We start from the raw sequence: 27625 nt of genomic DNA, 5'->3' as shown, positions 1-27625 counted from the left end.
ATCGAAGTCAAATGCAACTGCATTCCAGACTAGGAGCAGGAGGCACTGTTTTAGACAAAGGATTTATAGAACAGCCTGCCCAGTTACATTGTGAATGCTGAGTCACCGAGAGTGTCAAAGAAAAATCTTAATGGGGTTCTTGGGTCATTAAACTGTTAACCAGAAAAGCAATGTGGGGTGATATTCCTTTTGTGTATTTAAACTTTCTTATGTTCTTATCTGTCACTGTCTCTGATCCATATTGTACATACCTAAAGTTTAAAATATTGACACAACTAATACTAATAAAGTTATACAGTGAATTATACTGCTTTATCTATGAAGAAAGCGCTATGGAACGAAAGCTGTGGTAAAACAAAATGAAATAAACAGGTGTGCGCAGTGGTGCAGTGTTTAGAGCACTGGGTTCCTGGGTTCAGTACCAGACCTGGGCTGTTATTTGCATGATTGTATTTTCTCTCCATGTTCACGTGGGTTTCCTCCAGGAGCTCCAGTTTCCCCCCACTGTCCACAGACATACTGGTAGCTTAACTGGCTCGTGGGAGAACTGGCCCAGGTGTGAGTGTGTGCCTGTGTTTGTGTCTGTCTGTCTGCCCTGGGATGGGCTGGTGTCCCGTCCGGGGTGTACCCTGCCTTGTGTCCGTTGCTTTCGGGGATAAGCTCCAGCTCCCCAGTGAGCCTGACTTGGAAGGATGAAATAATCAAATAACTACATCAATAGATAGACAATATGTATCCCAATAGCTATACGAATGTCACTTTAAATAAGCATTTTGAAAGTGAGATGCCTTAACAGAGACTCATTATTTTTCATTTAATATGGAAAGGTATTGCTTAACCTCTGGCATAGGAGTAGAAGGATGTGTCTGACTCTTGTCAAGGGAAAAACAAGAAACTACCTGTAGTATCAGGGGACTGGAGGGTTTTGCTAAGGGTGTCATTTATCAGGAGGCTGGAAATATAAGGGATAGATCCTCCTTCATGACCTTAAAAGTAAAAAAAAACAATATCCTGTAATCCATATGAATTTCAACAGGAAATGAAGAGGTTATACATGAATGAGCTCTAATCGGAACTCTGGTTGTTGAGTAAACTGAAGTTTTTGCAAGGTGTTCATTGATACTTGATTTGTTATAATCAAGTTATAACAATTGTTATAATCAAGTTATAACAAATGGGTGTACTGTAGTAGTTTCTACATAGTGATCCTTGACAGGACTGTCAAAGTTAGTCAAAGTTCCTTAGATGAAAGAAAGACATTAAGGTAATGTGCTAAAAATTCAGAGCAAAAGTTAGACGAAGTTTAAAAACGCCCTGTATACTTCCCATTTTCGAACAATACCTTGTACAATAGCCATCCTAAGGCAACATGATTTTCACAGTTGTTGACGTAAATAGTAACAAGACTTTCTTATCATTGTTCAGTTGCAAAAGAATTTGTAACATCCAAAATTTAAATTCAGACACGTCCATCCCTGACTTGGTTGTAAGTAAATCTGAGTATCATTAGTATAAAAGGGGAAATTATGTTGAAAACCATGGCTAAATGGAAGAATATTCAGTGTCTGCTAATCTGATGGAGTCCTAGTACAGACCCCTGGGGAACACCAGAGGACATCAAACATATACTGTAGCCAACCTGTAGAAACAAATTGCATTCTTTCAAGGAGATAAGAGCAAACCCACCGAAGGCACTATCTGAAATTCTAAGTAAATTCTCCAGCCTAGAAAGATATTTTCTGTTGTGGTTAAAAACTTGAACTGCGGTGTTAGGAGTTATATTGAGTTGCTAAAAGTTTTTACTATTGGGACCTTAACCCTCTGGTCAAAAAAGTAAACCAAAGTAATTTACCATTCAAGCTTGAAAACAATAGCTATTGTAAAATATACTTTAAATATAAGTTCATCTGTTAATCCCGTTAAAGTTGTGGACTCCGAATTAAAAGACCCGTTGTCTTTAATGACGCTCGTGTGTTCTTTAGTGGCAAGACAGTTTTATTTGAGATTTTTATATATTTGACAGCCCCATCAAAGTGGAAGAGGATCTCTGCAGAACTGAATTTTTGATTAAGAGAATGAAAAAGTGAATACATAGCAAGAGGCTGTTTCATCAGTGGGATGAAGCAATATTTACCTCAGGCTGTATTTTTTCGCACAGCCCTTTATAGTTCTCCAGTCATTTTTTTTAGTTGGAACTGCCACAAGGATATTTAAGAATTTAATCAATCATAAAGAGATTCCGCTTGCTTCGCTGGTATTTTTCTTTTGCTAACATATAAGTGCTAGTGTAACAGAACTGATTTAATTTTTTGATTTCATTTTATCAAAGTTCTCCACAATAAGATCACTGAAAGACAGTTCCTTCGCGTAGAGTATTTATTCATGGGAAAAAAAAAATAATTTGAATCATAAACCTTCACATCATCCTCAGACTGCTACGTCTACGTCTGCTACAATATTTCACAGTAATCACATTAAACAGTCATTCACAAAGCTAAACGCTCCGGCAAAACTTTGGTTACCTTTATAATGTCCGTGCTCTGAAGAGGTTCCTGTATGGTGGACATACAGTATGTATGCTACATGATCCATACACTTAAATTAGTCTGTGTTTCCTCAAGAATAGTTAATGAAATACAGTATGGGTCTCAGCCTACATCCAACAAGCACCTTTCCTGACTGAAGCACTCCAGAGCCCTTTTTGGTATACTTGTGAATCTCCTTCCTTTGTTATAATTTTGAAGATGCACTGCACCTTATTAACTGAAACTGTACCTTACCCATTTTACAATATAACATAATTTGTGTGTCATTATTTTTTAAGACAATTATTTCATTAAAGATCCTTTTCCAGGAGATTTGGGGGGATATATTTGCATAATATACAGTAATGTGAGTGCATACAAAGTATGATGCCAAATTATTAAATTATTAATTGCCTTAAGTTCAGCTTACTGAAGTGTATCAGTATCCAGTACGTGTTTTGTTTGTTACCAGTATTCACACAATATTCACTAAATCTAACAGTGCAGGGAAATAAATTCTAAGTCACCTGCAAATGTTAATTAAAAACTGAAACAGATATAAATGAACATCATCAAACTGTACATCTGGTTATATAAGTGTTGCCATGGTGCTGAGGTGTTCAATCAACTGAACTTAAAAAGTGTTAATCTTATTTGTGTATTTGAACCATCTGTGTCACGTATAATATTTTATGTAATTATTGCAATTGAAATATTTATTTTGAAGAATGTGTGGACACAAACAGGAAAAAAAAACATATGAATCCTAGGAAATACCTCGAATATGTATTTTTGTATGCAGGCAGCACGGTGGCACAGTGGTTAGCATTGCTAGGACTCCGAGTTCAGCCCCAGACCTGGTGTGCTATACAGTATGTGTGGAGTTTGTATATTCTCCCCATTTGTATCTGGGTTTCTTCTGGGTCCTTCGGTTTCCTCCCATAGTCCTAATACTGTACATACTGGGTGGGTCGGTTGGCTTCTGGGAAAATGATCCTGGTGCGAGTATTTCTGTGCTTTTGTCTGTGTCTGCCTTATGATGGACTGGAGTCCAGGGTGTATCCTGCCTTGTGCCTGTTGCTTGTCAGAATAGCTCCAGCTCCCCCACAACTCTGAATGGGATGAAACAGTTGGAAGATGGATGGATTTTTGAATGCGTATCAACTATTATTTTCAAATATGTGCAGATGGGAAATCAATATTCATCCCAGGTTTTATGTCCAAATTGTGTTGAAAATGGATTTCAGGAATGTGTGCCTTGCATTGCGCTGTCCTGTAGCTTCAGAATCCAACCTGTGTGAGACAGAACCTGTCAGTTACCAGCTCTCTTCCAAGTGTAAATAGTAATTATGACGGCATAAGTAATGCCTCGTGTTCATATAACGTTTTCTGTCCCAGAAGAGACCAGAGCTCTTTACAGGTAGGAGGGGAATTGTTTACAGAGTCACAGAACACAGCCCAGCCATTGTGTGCCAACCTCTCATTACACAGCAGATAAGGTGGAGAAAGGAGGAGCTGTTGACATGGGGTTGCGGAACAGAATGTGAGGATGTGCTGTTACTCTCCCCTGGGCCATTGCTTGTCCACGTTTTTCCTTCCCTCCGGCCTGCTGGGGAGGAGTCAGTGCCTGAGGGCTGCGCTCTTTCTCCGCATCTCCCTGTGCCTCCTCAAAACTCCCAGACTGCCCTCCCCTGACTCTTGCTTCACATTCAGATCGCACACTGCCTGCTCTTGTGTTGTGTCTGTTACCCGACGTCCCCTGTGCTTTGAAATCAGCTGTACTGAACTGCGTACACAGCCATTTCCTGTTTTCCTCCTTGTTTCATTGGCAACTGTGAGACACCCATGACATACAGTACCTGAAAATAAATACGGTCTCCCAGCTTTGTTTTTAATAGCTCCCCTGAGGACGAATCAAGTATTTTGAATTGAGCTTAATAAGTTTAGGAATTTTGCCTGCTCCATGTGATGTTCTTGAGCTACTGTACCATGCGGTCGAACATTTAGGATGAAGGTGTGCGTAAGTTTCATAACTCTCTCTTCTTTCTATTCCAGAAAGTGAAATGCATGGCTCTGGAAGAAGTGGTGATCCTCAATGTGGACACCAACACACTAGAAACACCGTTTGATGATCTTCAAAGTCTTCCTAATGATGTGGTTAGTAGGAGCCTCTCTTATTTTCCTGCTGTTGTGTGCACTGAAACCTGTGTGCTCTCTGCTTACCTTGACCTCTTCACCTGCCTCCCTTTCCTGCATTTTAGAAGCAAAAAATAGGAGCCTTTTTTTTAAAAGATAATGGGCAAAGTGCTTTACAATTTTGCTACCATTTTGACAATTCTGTCCTGCTGGGCACTTCCATTCATCTAAAATTGCAGAGCTTGTTTTCTTGTGGGCAGAGTAATTGAGGACAACAGGCTCTTTTCAAAATCCATTATGGCTGTTTTCTTGGCCAAATTATTCCATCAATGGTCTTGCTCTTGTTTCTTTAGTGATGCATCAAGGTTTACTTAATTCATATTTAAATAACAGCAATGTGTTATTTGCAAGATAGTTGTTTCTGTGTGGCTACAGATATATATGCTGTTTGCTTAGGACTATATTAGTGCCACCTGCTATTGAAGTAGCCTCTTAATTACAAGATCAAAGAGAAAGCGAAGGTGGTAAGTGTTTGGGAGCTGAAGCAACCAGCTATTTGCTTTGATCTAGATTGCGCTATACTGAAAATATGACTAGGAGAAAAAAAAAAGTATTTTGTACATTTGTTGTTTTTTTTTGTTCTTTCAAACTCTTTTTTATATATTTTGAAATGAAGAACGGCACATATTCATGGTTTTATTCAAAGGTTTCTGAGAGTAGAAAGAAAAACAGGCACCCTTTGAAGTAGGATGTGGATCTGACTTTCATAATGCCGCGAATGAATGAGAAGGGAAACGCTGATTTGAACGGAATGGATCCTTTGTGTTCTCTGAAAAGGTGGCATTGCTCATGTGATTGTTGTGCGAGGCTCTTAAATGTTATCTATAATAAGATGCTGCTTTGTGAGGTTGGTATATTCCTCCTGTCTGTTTGAAGTATAATTGTTTTCTATGATCAAGTGTCCACATCACTCCCAATTCCCAGTGCTTACAGGTAAAAGAGCTCGACATTTGTAGAACAAGATCTCAAGAGGCCCATCCTGCATTTCTTCCATGCTTTTAAAATACCAGTCTTTCTTAGCTTGAGTCAGAAAGAAAAGAAAGTTATTGTGTGAACAGCAATATACAAAGATGGTTGTATGTTATTTCTGAAGCTTCAGCCATACCTGAGTATTCCTTTGATAGACGGGGTGAATAAAGGTAGTAATTGTGTCATTTCTGCTCAAGACAACTCAAGTTTTGGAACAAACCCAGCCATACTGCATGTATCCACTCCAGCTCTCTTTAACAAAATCGCATTTCCTTTCACGTGTTATTGCTGTACATAAAAACAATGTTACAGGGTAATGGCTTTAAGTAACCCATAGGGCTGTGGTCAAATTAACGGCTGCAATTATCTGCATAACTGCATAGGTAACTAGAGAACCTTGAGCAAAATATTCATGATTGTGAAATTATTTGCTCTTGTAGTGTAATGAATGCAAAATATAAACTAGCAGATATTTAACTACAAATGAATGATGTGTAAAGAGACTGACCAAAATTACAAAGCCAGATTCGTGTCCTCCTGCATCCGGTAACAGCAGTGTTGTTTATCGCCAAACTTGCAGACCTGTTTTTTTAAATAGTTCAAGGCTTTTGTCACCAGACATTTTCCTGGCAGCGTGGAACCACCAGCAGGACCTGGGAGTCAAGTTTGCTTTGTCAACAGTCAGATGTTGTATTTGTTTTACAGGACTTAATTAAACCAAGAAATCCTGGATTACTGTATAACATCAGAAGCAACCCCACCAATAAATCCCAAAATACTTAGTGCTGAGGAATGTAGTAAAGCTTTAAGAGACTTCCTTCCCCTCATTATTTACTTTTATTTTTTATAACAGTAGTAATTCTGGATTTATTAGTTTTAATTTCTTCGTTTTCCCTTTATATGTTGTAGAGGTAAACAGCCCATGAAAGGTATTCTTGTGCCTTTTTGCTGGGCTTAGTTCACAGGAGGTACAATTAAGCCATTAAGCAGTGGGATTTCTAAGAAAATAACATTGAGATAAAAATGCTGGACTCTTGTGAAAGGTTGGTGTGGTTCAGCAGTTTGGCACTCCAGAATGTGTTGCTGTGGGAGGTTACAGTACATTGGGTGTATTGTGAATACTCTTTCCTCTAACCACCTTACAACTAGTGGTATCCTATTAAATCCTAAGAGTTTACAGTGGTTATGAAATCATTCTTAAAAGAAAAAATGGAAAAGACACGTTTTTTTTAAATGCTGTCGGTGATAATGTGTTGTGAATCTTTATGTAAATTTTATACCATGCTGTTCTGAAAATAAATTGGTAATATGTACCTAAATTTAAAAACTTAAAACATGTTTACTGTTTGAAAACTTTTCAAACACTTCTAGCAACAACTCCATTTAAATGCAACCTGATTCACCAGTATGCCAAAGCAAAACAGTTTTTTGTCTGTCCAATGTAGCATCTATTAAAAGTTAAATAGTGATATTGTTATGTACTATTACTGCATGCTTGCAATCACACACCATGGGATATCAAATATAAAAAATAAACTTTTTTAATCTAAAATTTTAAAACACTACTCCTGATATTAATGATTTTTCTTCTTATACAGACTTGTGCTGCTCTTTCAAACCAGATTCTGATTCAAGTTCCAACGTTATCTACATGCATTACTGGATAACCTTTTTTTCTCAAAGGAATTATTATAAATGATCACTTGTAACTTTTTTTATTGTGCTAACTTCTTTGTTTAGATGAAACACTAACAGCAGACCTAATCATACTGTCTTTTTCAATTTATGCCATTCTTTTTTTCTGAACTTTTTTTGATATTTTTATCTTGATCACAACATTTGGTTTTTCCTCGTTTTTCACAGTATGTGGGCTTTACTTTTTGATTTAATGTTACTGCCTTACTTGTCTTTTATGGAACTGTCAGAAAAAACTCACAAACTGTCTATGATTCAGCAGCAGTAAATTCCAGTGAATAATTTTTTTAATGAACCTGATTCAGTGGGTCCTATACAATCAGAAATGGTGCAAGTTTAAAATTATAAATATGTATAGTAATTAACACCCAACAAAATACTTTTAAATGTGGAGTTGTGTTTCTGTTTCCTGACAAAAAAAATTCAGACATCATTGGACCTAACGGTAGTGTACAGTATATAATTAAAAGGTCCCAAAGATTGTAACAACAACGTCTGATTCTATAATTTGTTAAGCCTCTTTATACAAAATGGCTCAAACACTGAAACATATTCATCTACTGGACTCCTACTTGATCATGAAATTTGACATAGTGCTCCTCTTCTATTGGGCTGCATCCAGTAGCACAAATGTATCTGCTTATTTGCAGAACGAATGGCATTTTTTAGTAATATTGCATTTTAATCAGAATACATTGCCAATGCAATTTGACCAGAAAGGACAAATATATCAAAAGTATCTTTTTATACTTTACTTTTTATATATATCAATATATCTTTTAAGTGAATTACAATACAATATGTGAGCAATGAGAAGTCAGAAGAAGATGGAAACCAACCCTTGATTGAATTATAATTGTCTCCACACTATAAATGTTCACATTATAAAGAGAACCACAGAATGAGACCTATTTCTGAATGATTTTTAAACTGCAGAGTCTTGAACGTTAGTGAGATATGACAGCAGAGCATCTTGAGTCCAGTTTTGCAGTGCTCTGTGTTGTCCAGGACTGCCTGCAATGTGAAGTCAACCTGTAACCACACACGTCTTGTCATGTTATATTGCTTAATTACCATTGCAGAATCCTTAGCGTCTACAGAAAAACGTTATCATGTTTGAGTTAAAAACAGAAAGAGAGTGCTATGTTTTGTTGGCGCTATAAATGATTTTTAAGACGATAGCAAGCGATAGCTTTGTATTTCATATAATTATTCAAAATGTCAAGATCGTTTTGTTAGCTGATAGAAGCCTTTGCTCTTTGCATCCCTCCTTTAGCAAGCGAGACATTTATTCTTTATTGATTACAAGCCGTTTAAAAAACCCAGGTTTTAGAAGGGAGCAGGGCGACTTTCTGTGCTCTTTAACAAAAAGAGAAATGTCAAGAAACCTTTTTGTTCATCCGTGGCTCAGCATCAAGTAGGGCAAGCCGAATAAAAGAAGGAAAAGAATGAAAACGCAGTTTTTCTGTTCCTGCTCGTGCGTGGTTGTTATAATGGGTAAAGATTGGTTTTGCAGAGCTTATTCATGTAGAATAATATTTTTGTTTACTTTTGTTGGATTTGATCACAGACAAGGAAAACTGATGTGATTTTAATTATGTATGAGGGAAGAAGGGCCGCACAGAGCTTATACACTAGTAACAAGGCCTTTTTCATCTGTCAGGTCGTCTTTGAGCAGGGCAGCTATGTTTCCTTCTCTAGAAGGAGGGATCTGAGCTGACCGGGCGGTGGAGACAGCTGTGGTGGGATGGACGAGGACTGTTGAGGCTCATTGTTTGATAACGCTTCTTGCTCGCGTCTCATTCCTCTGGGGCTTATTAGATGTGAATGGGAGAGGGTTGTTTTTCAAATACAGTTCGGCGTTTTAAAATAAAGCAATCCTTTAATGACATATTTCAAAGGTAATGTTTCTATGCCTTTGCTGTGCAGTGAACTGTGAACAGTGGTTTAAACTGTGTAATTTGCTCTTTCTGCATCCTGAGGTTGGGTTCTGTGAGGTTTGAATTGTGAATTTATTTTTTTCTTTTAAAAATGGATTTGTAAAGTGTATTCATTAATTATTTTGATACCCACTGACTACTTTTCTGATACACTAGTACTGCTTTGGCCAGCCCCAGGTTGGCCTGGCTGAGGTGTGCTTTGTAAAAATCTCCCCTAAGCGTTCAAATGTACAGTATGTGATCCTCAAAGTGGCAAATTATCTAAATTATTCCAAACACCTGGAGTATGTTTTTCAAAAAAACCTGCCTTAATCAGGTTATGCATATTGAATTTTGCATAACAATTATACAAGTAGATTGTGTTAGTTTAGCCAATTTGCAGTAAACTCTAGATAATTGTTATAACAAATTGAGGGGACACATTTTCTCCTCATTAATGCAAGACACCCAATATAGACATAAAATTTCATATATTATATACATGTACTGTTTAAAATGTTAGCCATTGATAACAGTGTTGCAAATTAATCTGCTTAAAAAGATAATTAATCAAAGAAGCACAGAAATAGTCCATTGGAAGCTGAATCCTATTGGAAACGGAATCAGTCTATAAATACTCTTTAAGGTATATAAAATATTTTCCAGGTCTCCCAGTTTCTTCCCATAGTCCAAACCTATTGGATCAGATAAAGATTAGAAAAAGATTAAGACTATTACAACAATTGTGTTCCTCTTATGTGTGTGAATGAGTGAGTATCAGCCTTGTGATGGCCTCGCATTTCATTTATAATAAATAATAATAAACTTTATTTTGTATAGTGCCTTAAAGGTGGCTTCTCAAAGCACTTTACAGAATGACAGCAACAATAAATAAAAAGAATACACAACATAAATAGAAACAATAGTTGTTTCATCATGTGTCATTCTGCACATCTCAAGAGTATCATAGTGGCCCAAGGTATAAGAATCATAGCCCAAGAATTTCTTAATTCCTCTGAACCTACCATGTACATTTCCTCCAAGAGACTCTAACACTCCTTCATCTCTCCACGTCTCTCTTTCTGATATTCCTGGAGAGTAGAGAAAATGTAATTTTACTGAAACCATAGAAATTGATGAGCTTGTATTGCAAAGGAGGAAAAATCATTTTCAAATACACTGTGATCAGGGGATGAGTGAAAGCAGTGCTAAAAGCTAATGGAGTATTAGAACAGCTCTTGAAGTCAAAGGTACAGTACTGTGGCCCAGTGCTGTTAAAAAGGTAGTACAGTGTTACTGACTCTTAACGCCCTTAGAGACTGCTTCATTACCGGCAGTCTTTTTTCCCAGCAACAGGATGTAGGCTCCTTTTATTTAACAATTTCTAGTTTGTTCTCACTTTTGAGAGGATTATTCTTGTTCTTATGATCTGTTTTGCTGTAAGAAGTAGTTCATTTCATCTTCATACTCTGCATGCTTACCAGAAAATGAACTATAAACAATACATGGACTGGCTCTTGCATAAATTAATGGAATGTCAGTGTAGTCCATCCATAATACTGTAATGTTACTACACCCTAATTGTATTCATATTTCATTCGAACACTTTGTAGTGCTGCTGTGTGGCCGTGTAATCTGGTCTTTTACCTTAGATCTTGGTGGCAGTCTATGACTGCCCAGATGCTCGTCAGTCAGACACATCTGGAACGTAGACTTGATTAAATTCATTTTGGAGAAAGCATAAAGCAGATTTGCTTGAGTGTTTTGAAAAGAGAAGCTATTTTCATGCCTTCTGTGCTCATTTTTGCGTTTGCAGCAGATTGAATTTATTTGGATGTTGTTTTCAGGAATGACGATTTATATCTGCAGGGTCACAGAACTGAGGTTAAACAGTACACCCATATGTTCAGAAAAGTTAGAAATACCCATTCCCATGAATGCCACACCAGGCTCCAGCTGTACAAAGTGAATGTATCCTAAAACTCCTGACAAAGCCCAGTGAAGAGATTGCTGTACGTCTGAGTGTGAGGGTTGCAGTTCATTCTCTATTTTGAGCATAGAGCCGAAATGATACATTCTCTTTTTCAGCATTTGTTGCAGAAAGATGTTCATTTCAGACTTGAAAGCTTGAATGCAGATTTCCTCTTTTCCCTTGAAATTTACAATTCAGGGAATTGTATTTCTCGGTTATGTCTGACATCTGTTAGAAATACCAAATCAAAAAACCTTGCAGTGTCTTTCAACTAGGTGATATCCTTGTTTATGATTCCATGAAAGCTTTGATTTTAGAGAAAAGGATTTCTCTGCTGAGCCATTGAATATCAGTGCACAACTAAAGATTTCCATACTTGATGATGACATCAAGATAACTTGAAGTTCAGTGATGTTTGGCTTGAGGATGAATCAAGTTAACAATTCTAATGACAGGTGTCATTACGTGATCAAAACTCTTTGGCAAACATTTCCTGCTGATGGTTAATAAAATAACAGTTCAAGACATTGTGCAATTTACAATGAAACCTGCATGCTGCCTAGTCACAATGAGTTAAATCTATTTGGCACATTCTTTTTGATTGAATAGTTCTGTGCTGCATTGTAGATATCAAACCTGTGGTTGTTGATTTCAGAGTCAACAAAGTCAAAAGCTCCTCTTTGACAGCGAAGACCGCATACAGTGCCAAATGAGCAATTTCACTTCAGTCCACTGATTCAGCACACTGAATTGAGGACGATTGGTAAATACCCATACCATGCTCTATTTTCTCATGAACTATGGGCCAATACCATAAAAACTCTTCTTTGTATGATGGTTGCTCCCAGCTGCACAGCTGAAATAGCGGACATGATTTCAGGACTCTTTTTTAATTCTTGAATAAGAATTTGGCCATCACATTCATTGCACAACAAAAAATGTTTTGGTGACCACATGGCTTTTGTTGATCTGCTTAGTAAAAGAGGATTGTTAACTTTGTAGTGCAGCTTTCAGCCCGTTTGCCTTTTCAGACTGTTCTTTCTTGTGTTGGGCAGTTTATTCCAGGAATAAGAATAGAGACAATAAAATAGTTTAAAGTTTGAAGCAGACCTGGATTAGCCTTGGAGAGCCAAGAAAATAACAAAATACAAAGTAATGGATTTCTAGGTCTGCAGTTTGAAGCACCACTCCTTCACACACTTGTAAGTAAGGTTAATAAGATGTTTTAAGAAAATTGAAGCTTCTCAATACGACTTGATTTTATTATTGTTTCACACAAGTCTCTAACTTAAATTTGTGCTTGGTTGCTCTTCTGTACCCATCAGAAGATATGTATTTCTCTGATTTTCTGTTGTGGAATTGGTTTGTGGATTTTTTGCTTGACTTTGTAAGCTCCACTGAAACCTCTAAAAGGCTTTTGTGTTCAGAGATGTTCAATTCTCCAGTGTACAATAGATTTGTAAGTCTTGGGATTACTCTGGTAAATGGTCTATGCACTGTTTCCAAATCACAAACGCTGTTATGTAATGCTGGACTCTGGACCTAGATTGCATTCTGCCAAAGTGTATTTACATGCTTAGTCAGGGTTTATGCACCCTCTTAACTGCTAAGCACATACTTTGTTCACATTGGATTACTGCCAGATGTGAAACAGTAGCGGTTTCAGAGAGTCTTCACAGTGACACTGTAAATTGGCTGGTGCCTGACAGCTGTGTTGCGTTTGGATTTTTGCTATTGTTGTCGTTTTTCCTTCCTGGGTGGGATCCAGATGTCATACCTGTCCAACACATGAGATGCCTTCTGACTAATTGTCTTTATTAAAAACACAATTTAACAATGACAAAGTCTGCATTTGCAAATCAGTTAGCTTTGTTGACAAGGGACAAAACTCAATTTGAAACTAACTATTCCCAGACATACAAACATTAAAGACGGGTCAACTAAACCTTCCTGCATCATCTCTCTGATGTCATGTGTGGTAGGAAAGTCTTCACTCAATAGGTCATTGATAATTCTCATGTATCTTGAACAATACCAATACCAAACTACCACAGGGTTGGGGGACTTGTACCAGAAGTCGAGACAACTCATGTAGGTTAATTGGCTTCTGAAAAAACTGGCCCTGGTGTGTGTGAGTGTGTGCGTCTGTGTGTGCGCTGTGATGGACTGGCGTCCCATCCAGGGTGTACCCTGCCCTGCCCCTTTTGCTTGAGTAGACTCTGGCTTCCCCCTTAATTAGAAAAGCAGTGGGAACCATGGATATTACTCATTAAGAAAGACAAGAAAACATTTCATGTTTAACACTGTAATCCTTCACAAGTCTTTCATTCTAGGTCATGCGAATTCCACCTTCCATTTTTCACAGAATACTTTGTTTTAAAACATCCTTGCAGGAGAATGTAGAGTCCAATAAGAACCAACCTTAAGAGTCACACAAAAAACTACAAAGATCAAGTCTTCCCAACTTGAATTTGCAATATATTACCCTGCTTTATAATTCTGCGAAGTGGGCCTGTTTATTTGGGTCTTAGTTTGCATGGGTTGCATCAGGTGAATCTTTATGTGAGAAGCTTGTGGCAATGGTCTAAAATGATATGCAATAAGAGCCTCTTTTGTGAAGAGGTAGTACTGTATCTATGCAAAATGAGTCAGGTTGTGGTGAACAGAATTCAGTTCATCAGAATTCGGTTTCCACTCTCATTTTCCTGTTTGTTTTCTCAGGTTTCCGCCCTGAAGAACAGGCTCAAGAAAGTATCCACAACCACAGGGGATGGCGTGGCGCGTGCATTTCTGAAAGCACAGGCAGCACTCTTTGGGAGCTACAGAAACGCTCTGAAGATTGAACTGGTGAGCAAATGCATGTTTCAGCCATTGCTCTCCTCAGATAGGTAGGTGTTTCAGCATGCGCAGGCTGCAGATGAACAAGTAAGGATTTATTCCATGCAGAAAAAAAACACAACTTTTTGGCTGTGAAGGTCACCTGAAGAAGGCTCCACAACCGAAACATTGTGTTTCTTTTCATTTTAGCATGGAATAAACCTTTACTTGTTCCATTGCTCTCCTCGTGCTTTTTATTAAGTTACAAATTGTGATGGACAACCCTTATTTAGTGTTTAATCAGCCTGGAAAATTGTTGCTAGGGTAAATTGTTGTTAATTCCTGTATAAATCTGTGTGCTGTGTGGTTTTCCAAAAGCTGCGAGTGATGCTTTTGAATGTCTCAGAGTCCGACATTGTAATTAAAAGAGTGTTTTATCCTTTTTGGATTCCATTCATGGTACTTCACATGTGCTGAGATAGATCAGACTTTTTTCGCTCCCTTTTAAGCAGTGTGGAAATCGTAATGCTTATTTTTTGCATTTTTGTTTTTTTTATGTATAAGCTAAAGAAAGATTTGATTGACAATCAAAGAATGATGGTAGGTAAAGTTGTTTTACGTCTTGGAACTATTTGCATGCATGCTATTAGAAATAGAAATTAAATCAGAAAATGTGAATAACATAATAAAATCCCGTTGCATACTTAAAACTAATATACCCGATACTTAAGTTGTGTTCAGAATGGTACACTGCAATTGGCTGTCATACCAACCAACCCAATACGTTGGTTTACATGCTTCGCTACTTGTTTCTGAAAACCACATGTGATCACCTTTAGTTCTATGGCCACCAAAGGTGCTTTTGTGGTTCAGTGTAGATTTTGCTCTTCTCAGTATACTTTTCCAAAGGTATCATCACCCTACTGAGATCACCTGCATCACTAGTCCTCACGGTCAACTTGCGGAAACCTACCTTGATCTGCTCACGGCTAAACTGTGTGGCCGATAATCCCCAATGCATTTTAATCCACCCAGATCTGGAGGATCTATGCCGGTTGTACATTGTCCTGTGAGAGTTCCCAATGACATACGGTGTAGAGTACATGCTGTAGGTAGGCCCACCTGGAGCTTTCTTCAGAAAAGGAATACAAACTCTGTGCGTATTTTACATAAATATTCTGCCACTTATTGTCATTTGCTCCCATTTATCTCTCAGGGTGATTTCCATACATAGTTTGAGTTTTTGGAAAATGCAATGACATCCTCTAAACTTAAAAGCCGTCTTGCTTTCAGGAGTTTCAGCTGCTAGAATCTCAGTGTGTGCTTCTGATGTTTGCTCTGGCTAATGGGAACTGTGCATGAAACCCCAAAAGTATCTTTTTGGGGGGAGATTTGTCAATCAGAAGGGCAAGAAACTCAACCCACTGATTAAAAAAAAACAGTCGTAATGGTTTTGGAAAACTACAGTATTATGTTGTTTGTGGATGTTAGGAAAATGTTATAAGTGGAATTGTGACAGGTGCTGCATGACAGGTATAAAATAGTATAATCTTAAATATTGCAACATTGCACATTATCCTTGTCCCACCACTAAAATAGATTGTTTTTTCCTCATTTTTTACTTAACCGGATCATACCTTATATGTTGTGATCAAAATAATCATAAAAAATAAAATTGTTTCGTAAAAAGAAGTCATGCTTTTTAGGTACATTCAAAAAGATGTAATGTATTTCTTTATAATCTGAAAATGGGCTTTGTGAGCACTAAGGTGGTTCTTGACTTGTCTCAGCACAGGCTCTGGGATATGTAGTAATTTCATTATTCACTGTCCTGATCATAATGATTTGATCACACTGCAGACAGAAAGAGGACACATGGCACACACATTGATGTGGAGAGAAGGTACAAAGCATAGCATAAACCCTATAAACTGAGCCATTTGGGAGCCAAGTCTGTAGCCTGTGATTGGATGGTGCAGGATGTTCCTTTGAGCTGTGCACTGAAAAATGTGCCCTGTTAGGTTTTCTATAGAAAAATTAGACAACAGATATACAGTTCAGAGTACAATATATTCATGGATTTAAATGTATTTCACGTACAGTACCTAGTAAATTAGTCTATGCATCCTTTTTTATACCTTGTTGATAGCAGATGTGTTAGTTATAGACTTTAATCACTTAAAGTTATAGTCACTGTTTCATGTCTGAGTGCATTGCTTTTTTATTCTCTTAACTGTGTTGGGCTGTGCATTGTGCAGTGCATCCTTCAAAGTCCAAATGTCAAGTTTTGTGAGATTGTCAGACACCCTTATCACTTTCAGTTTTAACTTATACTGCAACAGGATTTCTTACTTTAGCACTTATCCACTCTTTTCCATTTTCATTGGGACTTTTAAGCTCTTGAAAATTTTGAATAATTTCTAATTTATTAATCGCCGTCCTTATGAAATTCATAAGCACAGTGCCATTGTCAGGTCCTAACATTTGCTCAGGTGGCATAATCTGCAGGATTTTGTACTTGTAATTTGAATGTGGATGACTGACTAGCGAATGTTTTGTGCCTTGCACTCAACTAAGTTGAACTCAGGCTTTACCAAACACCTTGCATTTCACACATACACATAAAAGTACAAAATGTAAAAGATGTAAAATAATGTAGAGATGTAAAATAAAACAGTACAAAATCTGATTTTTTAAATATTCAGATATTCTTACCATATGCTGTCAGAATGTGATCCTTCCTGTGTATGGCCCAATGGGTCTATTTTAAAGTCTTATTTCAATGAATTTACATATTTTAAAAGGGGTAATATGAATAAAACAAATAAAGGTGTCAATCAAAACTTGAGATATACGGGAGCTATATGCTTCACAAAAAGAAATTGGCAGAATCTGTATAATAGCATTATAGATGTTAATCTCTGTGATCCTGACACTAAGGTTAGAGGAAGAAAGCCTCCACACTGTGCTTTGTATAATACCAGTAAGTTATAGCACTGGACATGTGCATTCACAATGCTACAGCTGTTAGAGGGACTGCATATGGGAAACTACATACACATTAGCAATCTGTCGCTGTATGACAGCAAACTAATTTGTTATACTATATAAAATCAGTTCAAAACGTATTGCCTTAAGTCTTTTAATATATCTTCTTTGTAATAACTGAAATCATAACCTTAAAATAACACTTAAGCCATTTCCTTTCAGAATGAAATAATGGGGTTGTTGTTTTTTTCTATGCATGCCCTGTTAAGAGTTTCGTGTAAGAGAGCAGTATTAAAAATTAAAAAAAAAGAGGTTGAGAACTTTAACCTGAAGTTGTTGGTGGCTGATATTGGAAATAATCCATTTGCTAAAATTGTATTTGCTTTGGAATTTTCTCAAGCCCTAAGGGCCCGTTGTGAAGAGCAAATAATCCCAAATAAATAAGAGCCATTGTTTTCTGCCGTTTTCCCACTTCAGCCCATTAATTGAGCTTTCTTAGAAGCTTCATGTAGTCTTGAAGTCTGGCTGCTGACAATGTATCAGAGTGAGGACAAACATGCCATGTCTTCAGGACTAATCTTCCCCAGTAACACTGTAGATGAAAATGGAAATCAGTGTATGTTTTGTGATTTTTCACAAATTGTATGTGACTCTTAAACACCTTTTAGCGATCAAAAATGGACATAAAGTTTAAAGTAATTCTTTCACTCAAAATGTCAGTGATACAGGATAAAATAAAAGTTAGCTGTGTTATTATGCCACCGGAGATTTTGCATTCAGTACATAAGGTAAAGTACCCTTCTGTGTTCACTTTTGCTTTCTGAAACAAAATGTATTGTCCTGTATAGAAACCTATGGGGAAGCATCTATTTTTTGCTTGTGTTGCAACTATTCGTTCTGCTTATCAGTATGTGTATTTTGTATAATTATAAAAATTATGTAACCGTGTAAGCCAGAAAAACAACATGAATAGTTTTGTGCTTGAAATGTAGTCATGCCGTACACACTATAATAATATAAAGAGATTATAATAATGTAAGGTTAAGACTTTTATGTTAATATTTATTTTAATTTAATAAATACATTATTTTTTTAATTCTGAGATGCGCCATCGTTCATTAATAAAACATAAATTATCATTAGCTAAAGCACTGTTTACTACAGTTTGTAAATATAATTTCCAGCAGTTTCCCTGTAGTTTAAATCATAAAATTAACACGATTCTCCAAATGATAATTTCATGTTTTTCCCTTTTAGTATCCACTGAAACAGAATTTGTTATTCCACAGAATATAATAATTAAATACGTTGTTAAATACATTCTGAAGTTAATTTGTGTAAAAATTATCTGCCCTTTTTATTCATCCAGTTTAGGCCTACCCTAAAATGGACAAATACGCGAGATAAATATGATGTATTGTATCTGTGGCTTTATACGGTATGTGCAAGCATGTGGAAATGCTGTGTTATTTCTCTCCACAACTGCTTGTTGAGTCTCATGCTTATTGCATTCCTGCTGTCCCTCTAATAATCTCTTTCGTGATCTGTCAGGATCAGGTCAGATTTAAGAGCTACTGAAATATATAATATTTCACTTCTTAGGTAAAATATTATACCACTTGTTATGCATTGGCAGATTTTGGAAGATGATTCTGCTGATTAAATAGTGAGCTACATACAAAATGGATCTAGACTGTAGATCCATTGAAAGTCACTAAATATCTATGTGAAGTTACAGAACTCTTAATAAGCTGCTCACTATAATTAAGCAAATAATATTTTAGTATTGTTCATAAAGCCTTGCTTCTTACATTTGCTGTTTTTATACAATGTGAGAAAATGCGTGCTAATGGTATGCACAGGCTTATTTTTATATACAAGTGATTTCTGCATATTTTTACAAACCTTTCTGTTTTCAGAATTTCAGCCTGTTTTGAGTTGATATCATCTCGGTATTAAACATGAAAATATTTGTAGACATGGGAATAAGATACTATATCTCTTTTTGTACAGTACAAGGTATTATTATTACTGTTGTATAAACAATTTTAGAGGAGATTTTATTTTCTGGAAATAATATTAGCTTCCTTTTCTTACCCACTATTATTATGTTAATGGCATTGTCTCAAACACCTAGATGGATGTGCATGAATAATGCATGTTTTCAAATGTATGGGCATCTGTTCCTTTCTTAGAGTGACATCTTGTGGTTCTCAGTATCTATTGTGTAATTTTCTACTGATTTCTTCACAGCTCTGCTCATCAGCTCCTTTATCTCCTTATGATGATGATGAGGAGGAGGATATAGATGATTATGATGCTTATGATTTTAAGTATTCTCAGTACAGTACGTCACATGATAAGCAATTTATAAAGTTTAAATATAAATAAATATATTGAATTAGATTTAAACAAGCAGAAATATATAGGAAATACAAATCTATAGTAGTATTTCAAAAGCATTTATTAAAATACTGTGATGTCCCATAAACATCAGTCATACTGTTGGATGTGTGCTGTCAATCATAATTTAAATTTTTCCCTGTGACAATTTAAATTGTACCTAAATGTTTGAAAGGAGTTTCACTAAAATATCTCACACGCTTGGCACTGCTGATCTTTCATCTGATTGATTAACATTCTATTTGTGTTTTAAGACTGCAAATTGTATTAGGTTTAAGGGATGAGATGGAAAGTATCATGACCAATTCAATTAATTACAGGAATCACAGCAGGAGGCATTAGGAACCAGGGTAATGATATACATGTAGTGCTTAAGAATTAATAGAAAAATTAATAAGGAAAAGCTCAGCATTAGAAGTTTTAAAATTTCCACTCCAAACCATTAACTGAACTAGTCCTTTTAAAATAAGATGGTAGTTAATTCTTCTGACAGGCAGCAAACTAAAATCCCCCCACATTTCAGCTTCTTGGTTTCTCAGTAGAGACAACTGGTCCATATCAGTTAATCTCACATTAGATAGAGGTGTACACCTGCTCGTGGAATCTCCTCTTTAATCTACCGCCACAGACGTAGAAGTGGTTTTTTTTATTTCTGTATGTGCTGTGTGTCTGCCTCTCCTCAGAACTGGGGGCGATGTGTTCTGTGTGCGCTGCTGGAGGGAAAAGAGGAAGCAGGGAAACCTCTAAATGGGCCGATGCAATAGACATGTTGAGATTACAGAACCCCGTTGATTGATATCTCTGAACCAGGCAGAGGGAGAATGATCTAAACTGACAGGATTTCACAGTAGGTAAAATAAAACTTTTGGCTGTATGAGTATCTACAGAGTTGTGGGTGAGAACCTAATAGGAGGATGTCAGGCTTTATGAAGATAATAGAGCACTGTGTCATTGTCATAACACTGACTACACCGTATCTGAGAATTACCTCCCCCAGCGATAAGACATATAGAGACAAAAGAGAATCCTGAAATGGAACCTTAGGGAATGGCCCAAACTACAGCTGAAAATTGTGACAGAGGGGCCTGGATTAAATCAAAACTTCCTCTTTGGTAGAAGCAAGTAAACTGTCAGACAGAAAGCTGCTGTTGTTTATATCAGACAATTTGTGGGTGGCTCAAATCTTTCCTTTAACGTAGTCTAGAGACTCTAATTAAAGAGAAAATATTGACTGTATGGAGTGACTTAAACCATTCCAAGATGGTACCCAACAAGTCATCCCACTGCGTGGCTTTAAATCTCAAACAAGCCAAATGGATACACAACTACACAGTACTTTGCAATAAATCACTCCAATCTCAGCTGAGTACATTTTATGTACATACTGTGCAATTTAAAAAAAACTGACAAACATTTTAAGAGACTCTTACTTTCAAGAAAAGCATTTGTTGACTGCTGCACTTTCTTTAGCCTTGGCTAGGAAAGATAGATTGGAGATAAGCTCATTGCTTTGAGTTTTTAATTACAGGATGTTTTAATGATAGCTTGAATTGTAGGGACAATAAGTAGTCTGTTTGCATAATATAATGTATGCCGTTTTGCAAAGCTTGGCAGTTTCTGTTCATTTAAAACCGTAAAATTGTGTACTGAAAGTTCATTAGGATCATGCAGAAGAGACTTTGAGACAGATTTATTTTTGGTGACAGTAATTCTGTACCTGCCAAATAGTTAAAAAGATTTCTGATGTCTCCCAGGTAGAGGTAACCAGATTAAATCTACATTTTTTTTCCCTCTAAACTAGAATGGTCTTACATCTGAGACTCCAAGCAAAGCAGATTTCCAAAACCAATTATTAAGCTAGTAATAAACATACTGTACATATCTAAAGAAATACCATTCTACAAATCTGTCAGCATTTGTATAATAGCTTGCAATATATTACATTCATTTTCACTTATTTTTGCATGTGCTAATCCATACTTTACTCTTCTAAAAGCCCATTAGCCTTGGGTGAGAACTGTATTTACTATGCTTACACCCAGTCATTGAAAGTTGAAATTATTTATTACAGATGTATACTGAGCAGTTTGCATTATTGATATCAGACCATCTTTTTGTTTTGTTTTGTTTTTTATCTTTGGCCAAAGTGCGCTCTGGAATCTCCGTAGCATGTTGGTAATGATTTCTTTGTAACCCTCTCCAGAGACTGTGGCCCAGGCCCCTGAAGCAGTTGCTGGAGTCTTGTACTGATTGTGCTTTCCCTTTCTGTACCTCTGCCTTGGATAGCTCTGTCCGTGACCTGTGTGATTCAGGTCAGACAGCTGAGGGGCCAAGCCATCACTTGCATCGCTCCCTCAGAAGCACTGTAGCGTGGAGAGTTCGTGCACAAATGTGAAGAGTGCTTGTGGTCATTATCTGACTAAAATCTGAATGCTGCTGCCCCAATTAGTTTCCACCCAGAAGGAATATGTGATGCAGTGGAATGGGCATATAGACATACTTCCATCCAAATCCTTTCAGTATTAGTCTTATTTCTTGTTTATGCCGGGTTACAAAGAAGCAAGCCCTTTAAGACACATAAACACAAAAAAAAAATCCTCCAACAAGTATTTATACACCTGCTAGGCAAATACTTTCTGTGTATCTATGTAGAATCGCTTCGATTACAAGACCGAAGCAAACACTGAAGATCCAGAGGACCCAGCCTTGATCTGAAGTTCTTTTGTTCTTAAATAAATGCATTATTTACTGCGACAATTTCTGTGGCAATTAATTGCATACCTACTGATCTGTACCAGTGAACATACCTTTCTTAAACATTATTTTAGGAAGTAGATGTAATTCTGTTTGATTGTTGTTGTCTAGTGTTTTGATATCAGTTTGCGCAATATACAGTAGGCCTTTTCTTTCTTACGAAGAAATATGGGCATATGGTCGTTTTGACCTTTTTCACACTGTAATTCGTTTATTTTGAATACAGTACTGCACATAGATGTGTACTTCAGCCTTTAAACTGTTTGGCATTTGCATGAATTTTTGCAATTTTATAAATTCACAAATCATGTCTACAAACTTGCCACCCTCTGGTTAACTGTCCTATACTGAAGAAAGCAGCAGGCAGGTTTACTGAGAAATTACCAAATCGTGACATTAGCCTCCTAATTTATCATATTGTTAATTTGGCACATAGCAGCACAGAGCATTTGCATATTAACAGAAAAGGGAAGCCTACTCACGAGGTTCTTGAATACTGGGCATCCACATGAGGAAAAGATAGTTTTTCATGGGACACAATGCCGTTCTGGGCATTTGATACTGTACAGATGGGTAAATCTTACTAATGAAAGAATTTCCTTCATCAGTTAGCTCAAAGTCAGTAGTGGTAATACTGAATAGAGATCAGCTAAAGGTTTTTATTATAGGAATTCCAAGTGTTTTTATGCATTATTACACAAACCTGGTACACAAAGCCATCATTCCATCTCAAAAGTAGACAACTTATTCTTGTTAATCAAAGCAGTGGAGCCGCTAATTGTTTTAATTTTTATATGCCCAAACTGTGGGTTTTACATTAAATGAAATGATTTCTTCATTACTGTTAATGCATGGCAATAGAGAGAGAACAAAGTGTGTTTGTGTGTGAGGTGTGCTTGCTGTGTGGTTCATTAATGCAGGCTGCATGATGAGCTCACTCTAGCTTCCCCGTCAGGTGAACACGTTCCTCCAGCGCTGAGCCTGGAAAGACTGATGAGTGCTTGTGCCCGGTCTGGAATCGCAGTCCCTCCTCACCAGCGTGTTCAGATTGGATGAATTGATTGGTGGTTTGGGGGTGTGGAGTGACTCTCGGCACTTTCGTATGGCGTTCTCCTGCTCCTCTCACTGCCTCGGCCACGTAGAGGGAGAGCGTTGCGATGAGAGACTATTTCTGCATGCACATTTTAAGTTGTTTCAATTAGTGTGGCAGTAATGCCCACCACACAGGCCGTTTAACTCTGCGGCCTGCGTTTTGGATTTTCCCAGAACCTACAAACCTTCCTGCAGAGAGACACCGTTTCAGTAGTGGTAAATACAGGAAGCGATTTGGTGAAGAGGGGAGAGACATCCTCTTTGGGTTTGCACATATCTTGCCGCACGAATCATTACAGCAGCTGCTTGTAGTAGGCAGATTAAAATAAAATGACGTTTGTTCAAATAAAGCAGCTTGAGAGTGCTTTAAGCCACTATCCACGCTGTTTTGATTAAGCTCAGCTTCAGTGTTAGATAGAAGAAAGATAGAAAGGTACTGTAGAACTGAAAAAGTAACACTCTTCAAAGTAAAGGAGTTAATCCTTGCAAAGCCTCCAACATAAACAGTTGAAATATACAGTATATACATTAAAAAGAAAACCATGGGGATTAGTATCATTTAAAATATTAAAATACCAGAAGAAGATGGCACTATCCTCAAGATTTATCTGTGTTTTATGCCATGAAGAACACACCATCAGAGTCGCCTTAATGACACAACCTGAAACCCATGCTATAGAGATCATTAAAAACTAGCCTTTAGTCTCATCTGAGTTTGCTTTTATCAAAGATTTTTAAATATGTAAGGAGCAAGAATCATACTGTTATTATGCCCTTAAGTAGTTTTAAGATAATGATGTGACTGCAGATCAGTCATTTTTTGCATCAGCAGAGCTTCACAAGATCAAACACAATTCCACTAGTTCACACCAGTGTTTAACTTGGTTTACCAACCAGTGATATGAAATTAATTCAGGTGTTGTGCCTTCAAATTTGCTACTTCAGCCAGTATAAGTTCAGTGGATTTTGCTTCTAAAGCTTTACATTGTCATCAAAAGATGACATTTAACTATAGTATATTATTATCATACTCCATCAACCTCAGATCCTGATTCTGTCCAAGCCGTGAAATAAGGTATTTGTGGGTTCTGCCAATCTGGTGTACCTCTGTTTTGTTGACCTGGAAAAGCATGTGACCACATTCCTCGATCTTGTGGGGGCTCCTGCGGGAATATGAGGTGCTGGTGCTGGTCCTGCATCTCTCGGCACTCTGTTCAGCTCTGAGAACTGCTGCAGTGTCCTTGATACTAAGTTGAGCCTGTTCAAAGTAGGCAACTAAGGTTGTGTCTTGCCTCTGTCCAGCTTGCCCCTGCTGGAACACTGTGGAGCAAGCTAACATTTTCATGGCAGCCAGCCGTGCCCCAGCTCACCTGTCAGTCAGTGCGAGCTGCCGTGGATACAGTCAGACAGGAAACCTGTTTCACCTGTGGGCATTTCCAAGCTCCCCTGTCTTTGGTAAAGCTGGTACTGAACAGAACTGGTAGTGCTCCGTGCTCAGTGCTCTGTGATAGTGTTTGCTTGGAGGTTCTCATATTCCACAGTTCTCTGGATCCCTATTTCCCTTTCTTTTGCTTTTCTTGCATTCTCAGCCCTACCTTGTTTTAACCTCGTCTCCTGGACATTCCCTCTGTGCCTTCACTCTCTCTCTCTGGTTTTGAACTTGCTTATCTAGAACTACGGCTTTAGATTCCTCTTTCATGCTTTCCACTCCGTGTCACTTGGCTCTGGATGTTGCTTGTTTGACTGTGTATCTGGGCTGTGCTTTGCCTGTTTGCTACACTTGCCTGCTGCTCATCTGTGTTTTCCTCACCTACTCTTGGGTTCACCTTTTGACCACAGTCAACTGCTTATTCCATCTCAAGTAGCAGACATCACAGCCTCCATTTCTATTTGTAATATTCATGGACAGGATGAGGTTCTGGTTCCCTCAAAGGAAAAAATGGATTGATCTCTCCAGGTGAAGGTACCCTTAGTAAGAGACGTCTTGTTCCTTGAGTAATTGCAAGTGTGATCTTAGGTTTGGGCAGTGGATTGGTGTGGCATCGTCAGTTTTGTTTTTCAGCAATGTGGGAAAGCCTTAAAGTAGAGTCGCTTCTGCTCCAGATCAAGAGAAACTATCTGAGCTACTTGGGGTAGAAGATGATGCCCCCTGAGAGTCTTCCACTGGGAGCTCTGGAGCTCTGCCAGGCATGTTTCACTTGGTTCACCTGGAAATACAGCAGGGAGAGCTGTCTCCATGACCTACACCAGGACAAGAAGAATGAAAATGGTTTGATGGACACTAAATCGTTTACAAGGTGTATTGGGTTATAATGAAAACTTCACTAAATCTATACAACAGCCTTAATCGAAAGTAAAGCTCTATACAATCTCGGAATAAACTTCTTTGCAGCCTAGTTATATTTTTGTCAAAGGTGTTCTTTTTTTATTGTGGTGAGGTGACAAGAGAAGATGATGTTTTAGGAAGTTAACATCTTTTGCACCTCACTGCTCTGCACACTGTTAAAGTGGCAGCCTGCTGCCACGCTAATGCCAAAGCTGTGGGTTTTTCAGGTGTCAGCCTCATTGATCCAGCTTAATCCTAATGAAAGCAGAACTTCATTCCAATTAAAGTGGCGTTCCTTGTACTCGCTTCATGTTTGAGGTGAACATAATACCAACTTGAAGATAGTTTTCTTAATGAAAGTGTTTTTATACAGTATTGTTTGAACTGCCTAATTACATAAAGGTTTTTGTTTGTTGTCAGATTGGGTGGTTCTGTTCCACTGAGTATGTCCTGGGGGCACATTGTATTATTTTACTTGCAAAGATTCTGAGTTTTGTAAATGCGAGCTCAATAAAAAGATCAGATAAGCAGTTTTTTGGAGTTATAAATGTGGTTTTGAAATGCAATGTGATTGATGTGCTATGGAAGGATTATCATAGAAAATAAGTTTCACAGTTCTTTTTCCCTGTAATTTGTCTAAATCTAATGTTTTGCATTTCTTAAGATCGGAAGACCCTATTATTCAAAATACGCCTTTCCTATGTTGAATTCTAATTTGGCTTTTTTTCTTAGTGATTCACCAGATGTGCATATGTGTAAAAAATCATACTGCATCCCTTTTGAAGATGCAGAAAAAAATACAGGGCCAAACCGTGGAATTAAGAATAGAAAATGCAAAGCCTAATTGACAATTGGAATCTTGTCGAAATTTAATTGGCGCGCCTTTTGTTAGAGTATAAATGAGAAGAGCATTTTCATTTGAAGTTAATATAGGTAAAAACACAAGGTGACTATACCTCTGTCAGTGTATACAGACCTTTGATCTGAACATTTTAATTCATCTACAGAGCCCATGTAGTACCTTGGTGTATTTGCAACACACGTTGCACCAGGCAGATGCAACTTTGCGGTTGCATCAGCCTGATACAAAACAAAATCGTTTACATTACGTTCTCCGAGCAACGTCTCTCTCAGACGCACCACCTGCAATCATGCTGCTAGCAGCTGAAGTGAGACATGGATGCATCTTCTACTGTTCTCATGTAAATTAAAATCACGTCTTTTTGAAGCTCGATCTTCACTATCCCAAGGAACAATGATACTCAGCCAAACAATCTCATTATATAAAAAGTAAATAACTACCAGTGTAAAATTCTCTTTTCCGTTTTCATTACATTTATGCCTTGAATACTGTATATCTTCTTTGTTATCCTGATTTCTCCATGATTAGCTAATACTTTTTCAACTAGAAGAAACAGCGAAGAAATTGAAACATTACGTGTGTTACATAGATTTCAGAAACAAAACAATCTCTTATTTACATTTTACTAAAACATTTGTGTTTCATTTTCTCTTTTTTTTTTCCATCTGTTACTACCAGAGAATGACCAGCACACATTTCTGAGATACTGATCTCCTGCGATGCATCAAGCATGTGTTTGCACACTTATAAGACATGGTCAGTTTACGTGAGGTTAAATGATCACCAAAAACTCTCTGTCAAATAGACAACAGTATTCATAAGTAAACAGCATAAAACACAAAGATTAAATGTTTAGATTATGTCTCTTAATGCATGGCTGTTTTTTTTACTGCACTCTTAAGTATGCCCAAACAGTTGTGCATTTTATAGGAATTTAAATTGTAGATATATTGATAATTCACTGTGGGTAATTAGGCTGACTTCTGTAAAGCTGCTGTCTATTTAAAAGGAGAGGTACTGGAATGATTTGTTAAGTAATGAACTAATTTAAAGCCATGAGGGACAGCAGGGTTTTATGTTTTAATGTCTGGCCAGGTGGTCCAGCAG

General features: G+C 37.4%; 1 protein-coding gene across 6 annotated transcripts in view; it reads left to right on the top strand.

Annotated features, from left to right (window-relative positions):
- The window catches only part of dennd1a (DENN domain containing 1A), a 267700-nt gene that overhangs the window by 151672 nt on the left and 88403 nt on the right, over nucleotides 1-27625 (top strand). For 5 of the 6 annotated variants that reach the window (XM_088940720.1, XM_088940718.1, XM_088940719.1 and 2 more), the window contains 2 exons: nucleotides 4581-4682; nucleotides 13998-14123. In XM_088940720.1, the coding sequence (XP_088796846.1) occupies nucleotides 4581-4682; nucleotides 13998-14123 (228 nt within the window). Of the gene's footprint in view, nucleotides 1-4580; nucleotides 4683-13997; nucleotides 14124-14657; nucleotides 14694-27625 lie in introns of all 6 variants that reach the window. The other variant, XM_088940722.1, reaches the window with a different exon arrangement.

Source organism: Atractosteus spatula, chromosome 23 (assembly GCF_055471065.1).
Source record: "Atractosteus spatula isolate fAtrSpa1 chromosome 23, fAtrSpa1.hap1, whole genome shotgun sequence".
In the NCBI taxonomy this organism is placed as follows: Eukaryota; Metazoa; Chordata; class Actinopteri; order Semionotiformes; family Lepisosteidae; genus Atractosteus; species Atractosteus spatula.
The sequence above is the reverse complement of the archived record's forward strand: the minus strand, read 5'-3'. Positions and strand labels throughout refer to the sequence as shown.